At 51.4% G+C, this 17,213-nt stretch overlaps 2 protein-coding genes across 2 annotated transcripts in view; both read right to left on the reverse strand.

Moving 5' to 3' along the window:
- Window positions 1-1,001: 1,001 nt before the first annotated feature.
- NLE1 (notchless homolog 1) lies at window positions 1,002-9,097 on the reverse strand. The gene is made up of 12 exons (XM_090026093.1): window positions 8,912-9,097; window positions 8,479-8,696; window positions 8,246-8,325; window positions 7,781-7,857; window positions 7,318-7,415; window positions 5,268-5,460; window positions 4,847-4,982; window positions 4,391-4,437; window positions 3,997-4,199; window positions 2,797-2,956; window positions 2,575-2,645; window positions 1,002-2,139 (listed from the first exon to the last, which is right to left on the reverse strand). The coding sequence occupies exons 1-12, from the start codon at window positions 9,044-9,046 to the stop codon at window positions 2,127-2,129; spliced, it is 1,431 nt and encodes a 476-aa protein (XP_089882219.1). The 5' UTR covers window positions 9,047-9,097; the 3' UTR covers window positions 1,002-2,126.
- A 2,684-nt stretch (window positions 9,098-11,781) lies between these two features.
- Window positions 11,782-17,213, reverse strand: part of AKAP10 (A-kinase anchoring protein 10) — a 31,094-nt gene continuing 25,662 nt past the window's right edge. Inside the window, exons 13-15 of the mRNA XM_090024912.1 lie at window positions 16,989-17,041; window positions 16,120-16,215; window positions 11,782-15,167 (exon numbers count right to left, since the gene is read on the reverse strand). Of these exons, the coding sequence (XP_089881038.1) occupies window positions 15,162-15,167; window positions 16,120-16,215; window positions 16,989-17,041 (155 nt within the window). The 3' untranslated portion in view covers window positions 11,782-15,161. The remainder of the gene's footprint in view (window positions 15,168-16,119; window positions 16,216-16,988; window positions 17,042-17,213) is intronic.

Genomic DNA, 17,213 nt, shown 5'->3' on the forward strand with positions numbered 1-17,213 from the left:
TCCAGAACAATGAAACCTGGTCTCGGTCTTGTATAACAGCTCAAAGAAAATTATCCATGCCACGGTGGTAACAGCACATGAGGCTCGAAAAGCATCTTACTCAGGCCTGTAGAATTACAAGCACGTTTCCAGTGACATTAATGAAAGATGAACACACAGCAATCAGTATAACCCAAGCCGGAAAGTTATTCTGCCCGGACTCACTGCTCAGGAGGTCAGGCATCTAGCGCTGGGCTGAAGTGAGCCAGAAGGTTCCAATATCTTCTAGGCTCGACTGGGGCCAAGAGACAGTCACAGCCTCACAGCGTTAACTAACTCAGCTTTGTAGGGCTGGTGAAACAGAAGCGATCTCCACCTCTGCTGGATAGAAAGCAGCGAGCTGGGTACAATGTGAGAGGCCCCATGAGCCTGGGCTGGTGTTTAAGCACTCACTTGAAATCTGACTTGGAAACACTGTTCTAAGCAACTGCTTTCTGGGTGGTGTGAAGCTGTGCAACAAAGATGCTTCATCCCCTTATGGAGCAGGAAGGTGCCTTGCAATGCTGACCTGGGGCCCTGGGGGCCAGTTGTAGTTCAGGTCTCAGAACAACCCTTTGTCTCTGGGCCTCTTGCTCTGCTGCAGCAGAAGTCAATCCAACTTGGCAACTCTGGCATTGCATCTTCCCTGAGGTTTGGCATCTGTGCACCCCCTATCCACTCTCAATACCCTTGTGAGGCAGGAAAAAAGTGAGTATTCCCAGCTACAGCTCAGGGAAATGAAAGCCTAAACACCATGCCCAGGCTGTCACGGGGAAAGCAGGGACCCAAGCTGCTCTGGGTTAGGCTACTGTCCTGACCTCCTGTTCTCCTTGTCAGCATTCCTTGCAGCAGCATGATGTTTAGGCAGGAGTCCCACCACTGGGCACAAAGCCATGCCAAGTTCCCCCATTGAGATGGATAAAACACCATAAACCCAAACTATCCACTTACAAACCCCAACAAGAGCCCTGGAGGGAGAACGCTTTGGTCCTTACTGCACATTTATTGCAATTACTGCAGAGGAGTTGACAGCACACGATTGATTCATCATTAGTCATATTTGGACTCGCCCAGTTCTTAGACTTCACAGGTATAAACAGTGTGTGTCCACAGAAGAGATACAGCCCTGTGCTCCAACTGATTTGTCAATCATTTTGCATCATGATGGGGGAGTTTTGCCATTGACCTAACAGCACCGGACCAGACAATCCCACCCCACAGATATCCCCAGCTGCATGGAAAAGAAACGACAGCAGGCTGCTTTATCTTTGTCCGCAGCCCTCTGCACCCAAGCCAGGCTGTGTTAGCAGGGCTGGGAGAGTCACTGACTTCCAGAAGCAAATGCCCTCACTTCTCTGCTCTCAGGTAACAGCTGAGACTGGAAACTCAATGCAGTGCAGGCACCAGCTTTCATTTCACACCTGGTCCTTCCAGCCCTGGTGCAGAACACACACAAGTCAAGCAAGAAGCCTGCTCCCCGGACTGAGGCAGGTGGGGTATTGCTGACTGACAAACAATGCTCCAGGCAGCCCATTATGAATTATTACCAGCCAAGGTGCAAAACCTCCTCTGTCCCCCACTCCAATGCAGTGAAAGCAGCCAGGAGACACTACTCACACATAGACACCTGCCCCAGGCAAACATCAGCTTTGAATTTTGCCAGGAGACAATACGATGGATTTCCCCCTTTCATCTTGCTGAAGGTCAGGTGGGGACACCCACCTTTTCTGCCCACACTGAATGCTCTGGTCCCTGGAGGCTTTGCTGACAACGAAGGCAAAGAGCATGAACAGGCTCCATCTTTGCACCCCTCTCCCCTGAGAAAGCAGGCTTTTTGGGGGGCTCAGGGGTCCCAACAGAGCTAGTGGATCTGCAGCTCTAAGAGGTCTTGGCACATTAACAATCAGGAACAGTCATCTGGATCCAGAAAGAAAGGTCTTTGCGTCATAAAAAAATCCAAGTCAAACTTTCCCTAATTAAAAATTAGAGCTGAGTGAGTGACACGTGTATGAGGCAGAAGATGAGATTGTCTTAAGCAGCCCTTGCCATACACACTGGGCCGCAGCAGGGGCCAGCTTCCACCTGGCAGGTTCTCTCCATGGCACCTCCTATCTTCTCCATCTGCAAAGGGAAAGAACACAGGGTCCCATGAGGACAACAGTGGTACCAAGGAGAGCGCAGGCCTGCAGGCTGTATCAGGGCTGAAAGGCAAGCCTGGCAGAGAGGTGGGAGGCGAAGAACTCCAGTGAGCACCCAGCAGAGCAGCCTGGGAGCTCAGGGAGGGCCGGGATTCCTACCACCACCACCACGATGCAGAGCCAAGATGGGCAGAATCAGCTGAAAACTCAGGTCTACCCAGACTGCAAGCAAGGTCTGTTTTCTGGATGTATATATACCGTGCAGGGCCCTAATCTCAGCTGGGTCTGCTCAGTGCTGCCATCAGGTGACAATAATGAAGCACAGTTAATTTAGTGAGGCAAAAGGCTGCATTTACACTCATGTTGTATGGACATGGGAGGGCTGGGAAGTGCTGGTTTTGGAGGGGCTGGTACTCACATCCTTAGACACTTGTCTTTCCCCCCGCTTGCCACCCTCTGTCCATCAGGGCTCCAGTCCACTGCAAACACCTAGCAATGCAGAGATCTGGGTTATTGCCACAATCAAAGGAGAGTAGAGATGTTCCCCCTACCGCCGGCCTTATGGTGAAGGCAGAGGAGCTGAGCCTCTGCCTTCTCCAGAGTGGGCATGTCCCAGGCCCTCCATGATGGGCAGACCTACCTCGTCAGCGTGGCCAGGAAGGTCGATGGCCAGTTTCTTCATCTTGGCATCCCACACCTTGAGGGTACTGTCGCTGCTCCCGCTCACCAGCAGACGGCTGTCCGCTGACCAGGCAATCTGGTACACAGCCGAGACATGGCCCCTCAGCGAGGTGAGATACCTGCAGCGGGAAGGGTGGGAGGGCGAGGATGGGTAGTCAGGCACATAGGCCTCATCCCAAATGGTGTACCTCTCTGCGGGCATACACTGTACTTACACACGCCCATTAGATGGGCAATACACGGCTCACCCATGGTTGTAGCAAGGCCAACAGGCTCCAAACTGTCTAGCACTTCTCCCACTGATGGGCTTAACACCACCCATGCCCCTCCCCAGCTGGTAACATAGTTCATTAGCCCTTTCTCAACTGTGTACAAGTGCCATTGTGGCCACTCTCCAGTATGCGGCCAGGGACTGAAGAGATACTAAATCCTCCTCTATTGTTCCTTCAAGATCCATCAGAGATGCTCTTCCAACTACCAGGCAGCCCAGTCTCAGCCGCAGGCACCATAATGGCTGCTATCCCATATAACCGCCCACGCTATGCAGAGGAATAACCAACCCTGGAATATCATCTGTACTGCAGGAGGACTGAGGGACCCCAAATAATGTTGCCATCGTATCAGATGCCACACAGACACAGAACAAAGGAGCGGCCACTCCCCAGAGAGCACAATTTCCACACAATGGCAGAAGGAAATGGCAAGCTAGACTGGGGGTGTCTGGGCTCCAGGGCTTCACCTGCAGCCAGGCAGGGTGGAGGAGCAGTCAAGACTGCGTCATTCTGCAACTGCAGCAGCCAAGCATGCTGGGTGTGCCCAACCAACACCCCAGTCTCCAACTGGGGCATCTACAGCTTCACCTGCAGCACTAGGGGCTGGGCATCTTGGCACTGAACCAGTAGGACGGCACCTGGGCGTGGGGCACTGATGTTGTGGAGCTGTGCAGCAGCTTAAGAACAAGGCCTACAGCACAGGGGGATTAAGGGACTTGCCCAAGGGCACAGTGAGTCAGTGGCAAAGCTGTGCACCAGGCTGAGGAGAAGGCTGACTGTACTCGGCTGATTCCATGCTGTATTCCCTCCTGTGTGTAACCTGCAAGTGGCAATGTGGCCTGGGAAGCGAGCACCCCAGAGCATCCTCTGGAGGAGGAGGAACCTACTTTCCTGTCCTGCCTTCCCAGAGCTTGATGGACTTGTCAAAGGAAGCACTAGCTATGACCCGTGTGTCTGGCGAGAAGAGGACTTGGTTGATCAGGGCCTGGTGGCCTGTCATTCTCTCCAGCGGCTTCTTGTCCTCTGCTGGGCTCCACAGAAACAGCGTGAAGTCGTCCGATCCCGAGACCAGCCTCTCTGGTACCTGACCCTGCAGCAAGCAAGCGAAATGCCTCAGTGCCACACCGCGGTACGCAGGCTGTGCCCTCAGAGCACGGAGCTCACCCGACCCCGGGGGGAAAAGCAGGCAGGAGGGAGCCAGCCCCAGCCTGTTCTTTCTGTGCTGGTTGGTACCAACATTACAGAGCACGGCACAGGGCGGTTTTCCTCCCGCAGACTTACCCTGACTTGGTCATACCTGGCCTGTGCCTTCTGTTTCAGCTCCATCACTGTGAGCATGAGCAGAGAAAGGGAATTAGACGTGGGATGGCAAACGGGGGCACAACAGAGCTGGGCTTTCTGGCTGTATGGATGGAGCCTACTCCCTCGGGGTGTTACCCAGGAAGGATGCCAAAGGGGACAAATCTAGGGGCATGAACTCGCCTCCTCTCAGACCTCCAACATGGATCATAAGAGGAGGCTGCACTTTCAGCACTAGAGCACAGCATGTGTGCAGGCCTCCAGTTCTGCAGAGCATGAGGCTCTCAGAGAAGGGAAAGCCACTACTAATGATTTCACAGAGGAGCAGGGAGGGGACTGGGACCACTCAGGTCGACTTTGGGCACCGGCAGCCCTGAGGAAAGTGCCCTGGCCCGCCCCCTCACCCACCCCAGCCTGCCACCAGGCAAATGCACTTACAGGAGCCGTTCATATCCTGTGGGTTAACAGAGGCCTGGGCAGGCTCAAAGGCACCTGTGCGGAGGACGTAGTCGGTGCTCAGAGCCATGGTGTTCACCCAGTGCGCGTGGCCCTGCAAGGTGCGGCACAGCACCCCCTGAAAGCAAAGTGATCCCATGGACTCGGGGATGAATGCAGGAGCTCCCTGCCCCCTCTTCCATCAGCCCTCACAGGGCCTCATCAGGCCACGAAACCTCCAGGCCCACGACGATCCCCCCATGCCTCAGCTTCTCCAACCCTCCCACGCCATTGTGAAGCAATCCACGCAGCTCCTCAGCCCGGCCAGTCAGGGCACTGCTGAACCATAGGACCCAGGCAGCATCTCTGTCCAGACGCCACTGATCGTGACCCCTGGCATCTACAGCCTGCTCAGTGCACTTACATCCTGGCCTCTCCAGACCTTGATGGTTCTGTCCTGTGAAGAGGAGTAGAGCAGCCCGTCTCCGCCCCACTTCACGCATGTGACCGACTGCGTGTGCCCAGTGAGGATCTTGTCACATCGGCCCCCGAGGGTGTCCCAGATCCGGACACTGCCGTCCTTGGAGGCGCTGGCCAGGTTGCGGCATTCTGGATTTCTGGGGAGGGGAGACAAAGCACGGCGCTGGAGGGCTCCCCACAAGGGCCCGCGAGGGCTCTCTAAGGACGCGAGATCTTCAGCTGAGGAGAAGGCGGCTGGGTGATGCTCAGACAGGAGGCCCAGAGAGCAACTTCCTTCGGGGAGCGGTCAGTTTGTAGCCTGTGCCCTTCCTAGATGTTAGCAGCAGCCTCTCTGGTGAGGGGTAAGCTCCCAGCGGGCTTTGGGCACCACTGCAAGGCCTCCCACCTACTGACACAGAAATACCAACCTCCCACTGCTTCCCACATCAGCTGGCCATGGGACTTCTCACTTCCTTTCTTAAGCAGCGGGCAGTCATTACACATCAGTTTGTGGGGGTAACGTGTTTTGGGACATGTCGCAGGATGCTCTGCTAATACCTCTGCCCAGTTGGGCTCCAGGAGCACAAGGCGCTCAAGACTATGGTTGGGGAGTAGGCCCATGCACCTTGCAAGCCAGACATATGGACAGTCTTGGGCTCTGTTCCAATCACCCCCCAGAAAAGCCCAGTCCCGTGGCCATCGAGCTGGGAGGGCAAATCCAACAGGAGTTCAGCAACACATTGCAAATTGCTCGTGGCTCCTTTAGCTTTGCAAAGGGCACTGGGCAGGGAGCCAGGATTAAGTCTGTCCCCCCACAGTAACGTACAAGTGCCAAGCGCCAGGGCAGACTTTGAGCTGGGCAAGGAAGGACTCCTGTGTGCCTGAGGTGCACTAATGGGACTTGGCCAAGCCCTGCAGCACTGCTGTGTCTTGAGCAGCACAAACCATTGGTCTTCTTAAGGAGAGTAATATCCTGGGGCCAGGGGTCAGGCAGGCACACGGGGGGGAAATAGGCAGAAGGGGGCATGGCCAGAGAGGGAGAGAGACTGGGCTCCTAAGGGTACAGCTTGAACCAGATGGTGGGCGAGCAGCTGGCATCGCAGGGCCCACCTGGGAGGTACAGCCTGCAACCTGGCTGCAGCTCACTTGGATCAGGGAGTGGAAGAGCAAAGCCTGAAACCAAGGGCTGGGCCCTTCCACAACGACAGGAGCAGAGCAGGGACAAGTGCAGGCGGCTGCAGACCAGAGAGCCCGAGGGAACCATTTCCTCTCTTCCTGCCCACCTCCCCCCCGCCATCCGTTCCCTTTAATCCAGTTAGTTCTTTGCGAACAGCTGAAGCTTCCCCCGGGATTTCTGCTGGCAGGGCTCTGCTCCAGGGCATTTCTATCATGCCTTGAACTATCATCTGCACCAGATCCACACATAAAGAACTGCATGATAAATGAACAGGATGGCTGAGGCAGCCGGGGGAGCAGGAGGGCCCCAAGGGAGCTCTCAGCACTGGCAGGACCACATCACATCGGCATGCAGACAGTGGTTTTCCCCCTCCCCTTCCCTACTCTGCGCTGGGGTTGGGCACACCTGGACTGAGGGGCAACTCGGGGAGACAAGCCCAGCTTCAGCCCTCCAAACCCCTTCATGTGGGAAAGCTGCAACAGGGAGGAAGGCCTGAGTTCACATCCCTGCTCCCAGCCTTCGTAAAGATGCTTGCCACTCCCAGCTGGTAACCGGAGCTCCCTGGCATATTTTAGTCCTAAGTCTTCATCATGCAGCACAAGAAACAGGCCCCCAGCATGCCTGGCAGAGCCAGGACTCCAACCCAGGTCTCCTGCCTCCAGCCTAGCGTCTAGTCCACTGCCCACACCTCTCCTGTCCTCCAACACTGCCCGCTTTTCAGCATCTCTTTTCCTACACGCTTACTCTGTTCCCAGCCAGGGCACTGGGGAGAGCCATGGCAGAAGCATGTCCTCTCTCGATCAGCAAAGTCAGGAGCCACGGCTGGAACATTACTTACGCGTGGAGCGGCTCCCAGCACAACCACGTGATCCACTTGGAGTGCCCCGTCAGCGCTCGGCCGATCTGATTCCCTGTGGCCGGGTCCCAGAGGAGTATCTGGCGAGCAGAGCATGCAAGGCCATCAGGTCACCAACCACAGGCACCGTGGCACAGGATCAGTTTCACCCTCCCAGCCCAAAGGGACCACAGCTGATAACAGGGGAAGGCACCAAAGGACTACTCCCAATCCCTGCAGCAGCGAGTGGATGCCTCAAGGCAGAAGAGCCAATGGTGGTAGAAGACTAAATGCAGCAATCAAATTGCACAGCAGGCGGCTGCTGTGCACGGCCACGTTTGCAGCGTGCTGGGAAGGCTGGTTCTTGGACCGTGCAGGGGGGATGTCTCCTGCTCTGCGGTGGGTCGTTTCCCCGTGCCCACACTCTTGGAACAAGCACTCGACTGAGTGCAGAACTGAGACGCACCTGCCCGTTCTTGCACCCCGAGGCCAGCTTCTTGCCATCAGGAGCCCAGGCGATGCTGAGGACCCAGTGCCTGTGACCTGAGGGGGAGAGAGCAGCAGTGAGGGCAGGCAGCAGTCACCTGCAAGGGCTGGGTGAGGGCAGGGGGCATTCCCTGCACTTGCCCCAGCCAGGCTGCCTGGGCTCACGTCCATGCCCTGCTCCGGGACAGAGCAAGCCTGTCGGGAGTGTTTTCCAGAACAGGCGGGCAGGGGAACCACCGCTGAACACCGCTTGGGGCGCAGCAAAGCAGGGACCTCACGGGCTGCAGGCTCCTCATGCCATGGGGGTGCCATCACCAAAGTCTGCTCCAAGCCCTGAACTCACAGCCAGGGGAAAGGAACCTGCTTGGCGGACCCCCCCCAAACCCTGCCCTGGATCCCCCTCGTGCCTAGGGCCACCCCCCAGCCTCCCTCCTGCTGCACTGGCCTTTGGCTGTGAACTGTGGCGTCTCTGTGCTCAGGTCCCAGAAGCGCACGGTGGTGTCGCCAGAGCCGCTCGCCAGGTACCTGCAACAGCAACACGCAACCCGTGGGGGCTCAGGGCGGCACGCAGGACGGGGCTGCTTCCTGGCGCCTCCCCCAGGCCAGGCGCTCTCTTCCTTTCCCCTCGCCAGCCAGCCCAGCACCAGGCCTGGGTAATCCTGCCCTGCTGCCTCTTACTTTCCAGTAGGGCTGAAGGCCACGGAGATGACGGCTTCCGTGTGTCCCTCCAGGGAGCTGGTGCAGCGCGTCACCGCTCGCACCCGGAACACGGCCTGGGGCTGGTAGACGACGTCGAGGACTCGCTCCGACTCCACCGCCTGCCCCGCCAGCGTCTGCTCCAGCGACGTGACGATTTCGGCATTCTGGACGTAGAAGGCCAAAGGCAGCAGCTCCTCCTGGAAGACAAGAGACGGGGGCAGATTTCCACCATGCCGGCTCGTCCCCACCTTGCGCGCTTCCCCGGCAGGGGCGGGGGCATCTGTCCAGGGAGGGAGGTCAGAGATCCAGGTGCGCCCTGTGCCCGTCCCCCGGCGCTGGGTGAAAGCAGCGGTTGTGGTGTCCCGTGGGGCTCGTCGCCCCAGCTCAGCTGTGCCCCCACGCTGGCACAGACCTCCTGGAGCAGAGCATTGCAGAGCAGCTGCAGCTTGTCGGGCGTGATGTCGACGGGGGCGTCAAAGGGGCAGCCCAGGGCCTGGCCGGCCTCATCCCTGAACTGGATCAGCCGCCGCTCCACGTCCCCCTGCATGGCCAGGGCTCGGCGCCGCGCTCCGCACGTGCGAACGCGCCGCGCGGCGCGCACCGATGACCTCACGCCGGCGTCTCGCGAGGCACGCGGCTGGGGCGTCCCGGCGGTAAGTGCAACCGGGGCGGCGGGGGGCCTTAAAGGGCACCGCGGGACATCCGCGCAGCGAGGGATTGCGGACTGACCGGCGCGGTCCAGTGCCAGCGGTCCCTGCAAGGCAGCACGCCCACTCCCCCCGGTCTATATATGTGTTTATACAATTTATGTATTTATAAATGTGTCTCGACCCGAATCACTATATTGGGCGATTTGGGCCCGAATCATACATATCAATATATCGCTATCAACATACTGAGCTATAGCATGTCTATATAGGCCTGTCATATCTATGAGCTATATATATACACAGTATACATATACATACACACATATACAGGAGAGCTCTATATACACACACCTCTCACACTTCCATGTACAGACACATGCATATGGACATACGTGGACATGTTCTTATGTAGACACGTGCATATGGACGTGAGGTGTGTGTATATATATCCATCCATCTCACATATATATGAGAAACATATAGATCTCATAGATATGAGAGATCTATATAGATATGATACTGATAGAGATATCTCATATACAAGAGAGATGGGTATATTGATATGTATGATTTGGGCCCACATGACCCAATAGACATCCAGATATGGACATATATGGACATGTCTCTCATATAGACACATATCTATCCCTTATATAGATCCATCTCTCTCTCTCTCATATAGATATATAACTATAAGCATATATGAATATAAATGTTGTCTGGGCCCAAATCAATTCCCAATTCCATCAACTGAGCAGAGCTCAGTTGTTCAGCTCCATGTGGTGCTACCATTGGCAAGGGTCTTGTTCCCCAGACCCTCCAGCCCAGGGCTTCAGATGCTCCTAAGTCCACCCCATGTACAGGCCCAAGCCCAGAGGTTGCCTTTATCATAGCATACAACAAACCTGCTTACCAAGAAGTCACTTCTGTCCACTTCTCCCTTCCATTGCAATCTCACATCAAAGGAAGCCCAGTCAGGAATGGGAACAGGGAGATCACCATTTACTAGCATATTGATGTATATTTTTTATTAAACAAGAGCAAGCATCCAAAAAGGAAGCGAGTAACAAAGCCCAGGGACTGGCCTGTTGTGCGCAGAGCCCTGCTGTGTTCCTGGATCACAGGCAGAAAGCCACCCGTGTAGCTGTATCATGCTTATGGCGCATCTACGCTAGCCGAGAAGGTGCATGGACTAGACTGGATAGCCCCCATTACCTAGCACCAGTTAAAACAGGACTGAAGACAAGGTTCCTTGGGGTTACAGCTCCCATAGGGAAGCCCAGGGCTCAGATCTGAGCTGCTAACTCAGATCAGGCACAATTGTTTTACTGGTTTTCGATACTGAGAGTTTAGCTGTCAGATCCATACAGGGTGCAACCCTGGTGCTTCAGTGCATAGACCGTGTTCACAATGGTCACAGTCTGACACTTGTGCCAGTGTAGGTGACAGCATCACATTCTCCAGGAAGACCTTCAGCACCCCGGCATGGGTCTCCTCAAGATCGGCCAGCAATGTGCTTCATGCTGCCGCGGCCAGGCAGGAGGCAGAAGGCCGGCTTGGTGATGCCCTGGACGTTGTCAGAGCACTTAACAGCAGTATCCCCTTTCCCCAGCCCCCTGGCCCCTTTGCTGCAGCCAGACATGGTCAAGTATGCACAGGACCCAAGTTATCCGTCACTGCTGTGTTAGCCTCAGTTAAACACATTTTCTCCCAAGCACAAGCCAGCCAATAGCCCAGGACTGGCACATGTACACAACACTGTTCTACTCAGGTTTTAGTGAGTGGCGTTTCTGATGCACTTTGCAATGTCTTGGGATAGTGTTAGAACTTATCTCATGAATCAGTAGGATTTTTCCGGGGACAGTAGATCTGGGCAACTCTGGTGTCCCAGACGGCATAACCAAGACTGCGCAGTAGTGGAGCAGACTGCTGCAGGAAGGGGCAGGTGCCGTGATAACTTAAGTCTCGGAAAAAGAACTTTGAAAAAGAAAATGCATGAAATGAGCTGAGCCAGGGTCCTTGGATTATTCAGTCTGGAATGAGCCAGCAGGTTTTGGCATAGAGCACTGCATCTCCAGCAGGAGAAAAGGGGGAACCTGGCTCTTCCGGCAGCCATGGAGGCAGGTTGAGGTCCTGGGATAGTATCTCAGCTGCTTGAGTGGAACTGACACTGCTAAGAGGGACGGTGCTGTCATTCTGCTTCAGAGTCAACACCCCCCCGCCAGTTAAAATGGAGGAGCTCACACCTCTGAGCTACTCCAAACCGACTCGAGACTCAGGGATCCTCCAACATGGTAGGTGCTCCCCCCCATTTTTAAGGATTTCTTCAGAGCTCAGTTCAAAGGCACACTTTGATACCAAGAAATAACTTCCAGAGTTGCACCAGCACTGCAAAGACTACAAAGGGGCTCCACAGGATTTAAGTTCACAGCCTGTCAAAGATGCCCTTCCAAGCTGCACAGGCTTGCTGTGAATGAGGGCTAATTAGTACCAAGGGAAAGAAGAAAGTTCATTAAACTGCATTGACAAAACAGGCCTCTTGCTCCTTAACCCCACATATGTGAGGCAGCAATGCTGTGAGGAACAACCCACCAGCAAAAGAGATAGACAGCAGCACCCAGGCAGGTTCAGATTACACGTCTCCCACTTTATTTAGGTTTCATCATAGAGTCAGTAGTGGCACATTCTAAACGCGTACAATAAAAACAAGTCCCGAGCATGGTTTTCAGAGCAGTCATCACCTTCCTTGCACAAAGAGCACGGATCCGCTGGGCAGCAAAACCAAGTCATTGGGGAGCAGCAATCTGCCTGCAGCGCAGGGACATTCATTCACCAAAAAGATGGAAGTGGGCTGGAGGCAGTCAATAGCTTCTCTTTCCAGCAGTCACAGCTAGATGCTGTGACGTTAGAAGCCAGCAGGTTCAGCAAGTGTTGTGGAGGTGAAGACAAGAATCAAAATGCATGTGGACCCAGAACAAGGAAACATCTGGTGCTTACTTGCCACAGCCAACCTAATGCTTTTCCCAACTGCTGGAGCTGAAGTAGCTTAGACAGGAATAGTCATGTTACTTATAAGCATTCGTTTAATTGATGGTCTAGACAATGGCACTGGCTAGGGGTTACCAGTGCTCAGAGCTTTAGGTTATGAGGACGATGAGACTTGCTCGAGGTTATTCAGGACACATAGGCAATTATGACAGTGCTGCCACTCACCCTCCTACAGTTTTCAAGTTACTCGTACTATACAGGAATGACTGTGCTTTCATTCATCTTGCCCAGCAGCTATAGCACCAAGGAAGCTGTGCGTTACCAGGATCCACATAGCTTGAGTCAGCCACTATTAAATTGGCTTGACGTGAGCCACACAGAGGGTTGCACCAAAATACATTTAGTCAAACCAGTACTATTCATCCTTCCACGTTTATCTTCCCCCATGTCTTTAGTTAAGATTGCCAGGCCCAAGCAGTTGAACTTCCTTTCTGTTGCAGCTATTTGGCAGGGACGGAAAGCACAACATTATGAGCCTGGCCTCTTCTACCCTGATCTACCACCAAGATTTGGAAGCTTTCTTCTTCTTTCCTGCCCATCTTCTTTAGGATCCTGCACTTCTAAAAGAAAAGAAAAGAAAGCTTTCCGAGTTACTTGTGACAACGTGCAAGGCTCCTCACTATTTTTCCTGTCACCTCAGTATTTCAGGGGAGTAAAAAAAGAGAATCACTGCTTTATCCTGTGCACCTGAGTAGCTGTACCCAAGCAGGGGCCACAGGTAGTTGAATCTTCATCAGCTTAGTGCTGTTTTCCAAATCCATGTTCTTTGGAATGCTTCGCTCATTTGCTGGAACAATATCTGCCTATCGAGAGCTGGGTGTCACTAGAAATGTCACAATTCAGACTTCCAACGACACACATCATCAGTAAGATGCTTTGGCACTGAAATGGAAAAAACTACTAGACTGAGAATCTAGAGAGACCCTCTCCCCCACCACAGCAAGGCAGGTGAGCATTTACAACTGGAAGACTAGTGATCAAATCTTACTTTGCACAAGCCCTGACCCATATCAGTTACCTGGATTTTCAAAACTGATGCGCAGCAGATTTCTCAATGTGAGTATAGCTGCATTTTAAGCAGCAGTAAGTGGTCAAGCAAACCAGTTATCAGCACAAAGACCACCAACAGGCCTGCCTGTCTATTGATGTGCTTTTTCCTTTAAAAAAAAAAAAAAAAAAACCAAAAAAAACTCAAAAGACTTCTTTTTATGAAAAACAACAGCTTTGATTTTACACCAATATGCATAGTTTCCACATGAAAAATTTAAAATATGCAAGATATACATATATCTTGTATATACAAGAATAACATCTGACCAGTTTTACTAGCCAAGGACTACCCGGGGATTTTCCCCCCCACCACCCAGCCCCATGAAAAAGAGATGACCCATGTTTAAAAGATACATAGGAAAAATCAAATTCCATCAAAACAGAAAACTGACACGAATTTTAATATTTATATATCTTTAAATCAAAACACAATTAAATATAGTATGCTTTAAGTACATGTATACTTGGGCATGAGAGAAATAAGAGGAGGTACACAGTACCAAAAAAACCTATACACAGCCTTTTTGCTTCTTCTTATAGACAATACCAGGTGCCCCTATACAATCAAATATTGCAACAGAATAACAATTTCTACTCAATCAAGGCGGTCTGAGAATTGGAGGCGATTGAGAATTCTTATCAGGTGATGATTTTTTTTTTTTTTGCATAAGGCTAGAGAAAAAGCAAATCGGAAGAATAAAACAAAACCCCCAAACAGAAATGTTTTACAATAAAAAGACAGTGATAATGTAACGGAGTGACACCTCAAGTGCTTCGTATACTCTGCAGAATCGATTCACTGGAGATCAAAAGAACAGAAGTGCAGGACAGGGTGGCTCTTTGTTTAAATGAAAGGCTATACAAATGGCAAACGCTGAAAATAACCACAGGGATGGGGATTAGAGGGAAGAAAGAGGCCAAGCGTCATGAAACAACAAACCCTTCCTTAAAAACAAAGGTCTGGGAATAGATACTATACTGGTTTGAGGAGAGCAGGCTATGGAGAATGGCAACAACGCATGAGAGCAATTATTTTTTCTACTTGTAGGATGGAACAGTAAGAAAACGAAACAGTCTGCTAGGCAGAGTCTCTTCAGTGCGGCGTGCTGGACTCGGAGCAATGAATCAGGGCTGGAGAGTTGCACAGGTGAAAGACTGGACTGCAAGTCTTCTGCGTTTTAGAAGCAGGGGAATGTGTGTGTTCATGTAGGTGTAAAAGCTCAGACACAGGCAGGATAAGCTACACCATCCAGTCTTCACTCCTGACCACGTTATGCCTGTCAAAACTGATGCAGGTATGAAGTAAAGTCCAGTTATCTTACAGGCAAATGCTCATCTAGTTCAAGTAAGGAAAAATAAACTCTTATAAGCTTTTTAAGATCACTCGGTTACTGTTCAACATTTCAGGTTCACAGCTCGAGTGGGTGATGTGAGGGCAGCTACCCTGAGGCCTTTGCAGTTGCACGTTAAAAACAAAACAAAACAAAACACGGAACAAAAAAGTTTAGTAGTAGAACGAGAACTACAGCAAAACTTATCCCCTCCCTGGTGTGGCTCGTGTCCTGTTCCAGATAGTTTGCTTAAAATTCCTTCTGAGACAGGGTGAAGCATTAGTGAAGCCGACCAGTTTCTCAGCGATGGGTTCATGAACTGCCTCTTCATCTCTTTAAAAACCTTCATTATTGCGAATGCCACATGCACAAGGAAAACAAACGTTACTTTGCACTCTGTAGTAGAGACACAGGATTTCTCTCCTTTTTATCCTTTCTTTTAAATGAGGGAGAGATTAGCTGTCTTGGAGCAAATAGTGCTTTGTTTTCACTGGCTGTGTTAGAGAAGAATCCACTGGAAGGGAAAGTTTACTATATCTTCAAAAGCAGAAAGCCAGATTTCCTTGGTCTGGCTTTTCTAAAATCATAGCTGGAAAAGGAAACATAGGATTAAAGTTCATTCTAGACAGGACAGCCAAACACCACAGACCAAGCATGCAGTGGAAAGTCACATTTGCAAATGTTGACACCAAATAGGTGGGGAAGTTTTTGGATGAAGAAACTTCCAAGGTATTGCAACTGAACTGGTTTAACCAAGTGCAGGGTATCATCTGTAGACACTTGCTAATTTTAAATGTTATTCTAAGTGACCTTTTCTTCTATTCAGATATGCCGTAAACCGTTTCATTCCAAACTGTTAAGTGAAAGTATTGTATAAATCACTCAAATATCACTGCCTCTGGTAACAGGAAGGCAGTTGCATGCTGAAGGTACAAACCTATGTTTGTGGCTTGTTTGTTAGACACTTTTTCAGTCAAGTCCCTGATGATAATGTGTAGGAGTGCATACACTCCACCGTGATCTTTGGCTTTCAGAAGTTCTGACTGACAATGCCAGCCAAGAGATTAAAGAAAAATATAGCATCAGTCAATAGCAACTGCCGCATCAACATTGTTTTGCAATGCAAACAGTCTTGTTCAGGAGTGGATGATCAGAAATGCTATTTAAAAGATAGCAAACACCTAATACATAATGGTAAATCAAAAGGAACTGAACTAGGCTTCCCAGTATCTTCATAACACAGATGTAGCACAGTGATAAATTTGGCAAGAAGCAGCTTCCAAGCTGTTAAACAAGTTTTATTGGTACATTAAGCAAGTGTTCTAGCATTCGTCAACTTGAAATAGCAAGGTTGAGATGGACGAAGGCACTCCAATATTGATCCAACAACAAAACAAGACAGCCCCTTTAATTAATAAGGTTCTTTAGAGACTGTGAAGGTACCAGACTCCCAAGGAAAGCATGCAAAAGCTGCTTCTTCCTACTGTCTGGCTTAAGCCAGACCGGGCAAATCAAGACTGCTGAGGTTCCCGTGCTCTTACTTTTGTAACTTTTTCCAACGGCTGGTCGTGTCGTGCCTGCTGCATGACGTCATTGACTATCATCTTTGCTATCCTCCAAGCCATCTCTTCTTGGGCCTAGGGCAAAAGGTTTTCAGGGCAAGTAGCATGAAATAGTTGTGCTGAAGTCACCCAGGCCAAACCATAGCATTAGACTAGCCATACTTTAAAGTTCTTGAGAGAGAAGCATTTACATATGCCATTTACTGAATGGAAGTAATTTTACCCTCTCTCAATCTCCGAGTCCGTGCCCTCCCTTTCTCCCCACCCTAGTTCCTTGGCTAGCATCAGTAGGAATTAAGATATATAGAGTTGGGTTATGAACTACTTCCTAGCAGCAACAGCAGCAGTGCAACTCACTTTTCTAGGGAGCCACATCAGAACGTAGCAGGGACTTCAGCTTTTAACCTGGCTGCTGCAGTCACTTTACAGTGACACTACAGAACAATACCACCCAACAACCACCATCTATACAAAATGAATGCGGCTGCCCTGTCATCTATGAACCTGAGATCCCCCCATCCCTTTTCGGCTTGTTTCCCATAAGAGGTGGCCACGATGAGCAAACCCCAGATCAGCAAACTTGGTATTTCCAATTACACTGCCAAAACCAACAGGGAATGCCAAAATGTCAGACCATTTCTCAAGTGTGTGTGGGGCAGTGTGGGGGGGAAATGCCCGTTAGACTTCCTGAACTGGGCAGTGTGACCCAGGAAAGTGGCTGGGCCAGACATTCCAGTTACAAGAGAGATGCAGAGAGAAGAGTCAGGACCGAAGTGGAATTTCCCACATCCATAACCTGAATTGTAAATTCAGATTCTTCAAATAAACTGCTTGAAAATGAAGTCTACCTCATCTGTGTTTCCTTGCACCCATTTCTTCATTGCTTGTGAGAACATTGATCCTAGATGTTGAGAAAGAAAAAGCAAAATAAGACAACCAACCTCAGCCAGGCAGTTTTTACTGCCATCCCTGAAAGAGCCCTGCTGCTCTTCTAAGCCAGTGGCTGGAAGACTCACTGCTGCTTATACTGGGGTAGAGGGTAAGGGTGGGGAGGAACAGCCTGGAGAGTATGT

Source organism: Crocodylus siamensis, chromosome 13, assembly GCF_052110815.1.
Source record: "Crocodylus siamensis isolate JL-2025a chromosome 13, ASM5211081v1, whole genome shotgun sequence".
NCBI lineage: Eukaryota > Metazoa > Chordata > Crocodylia > Crocodylidae > Crocodylus > Crocodylus siamensis.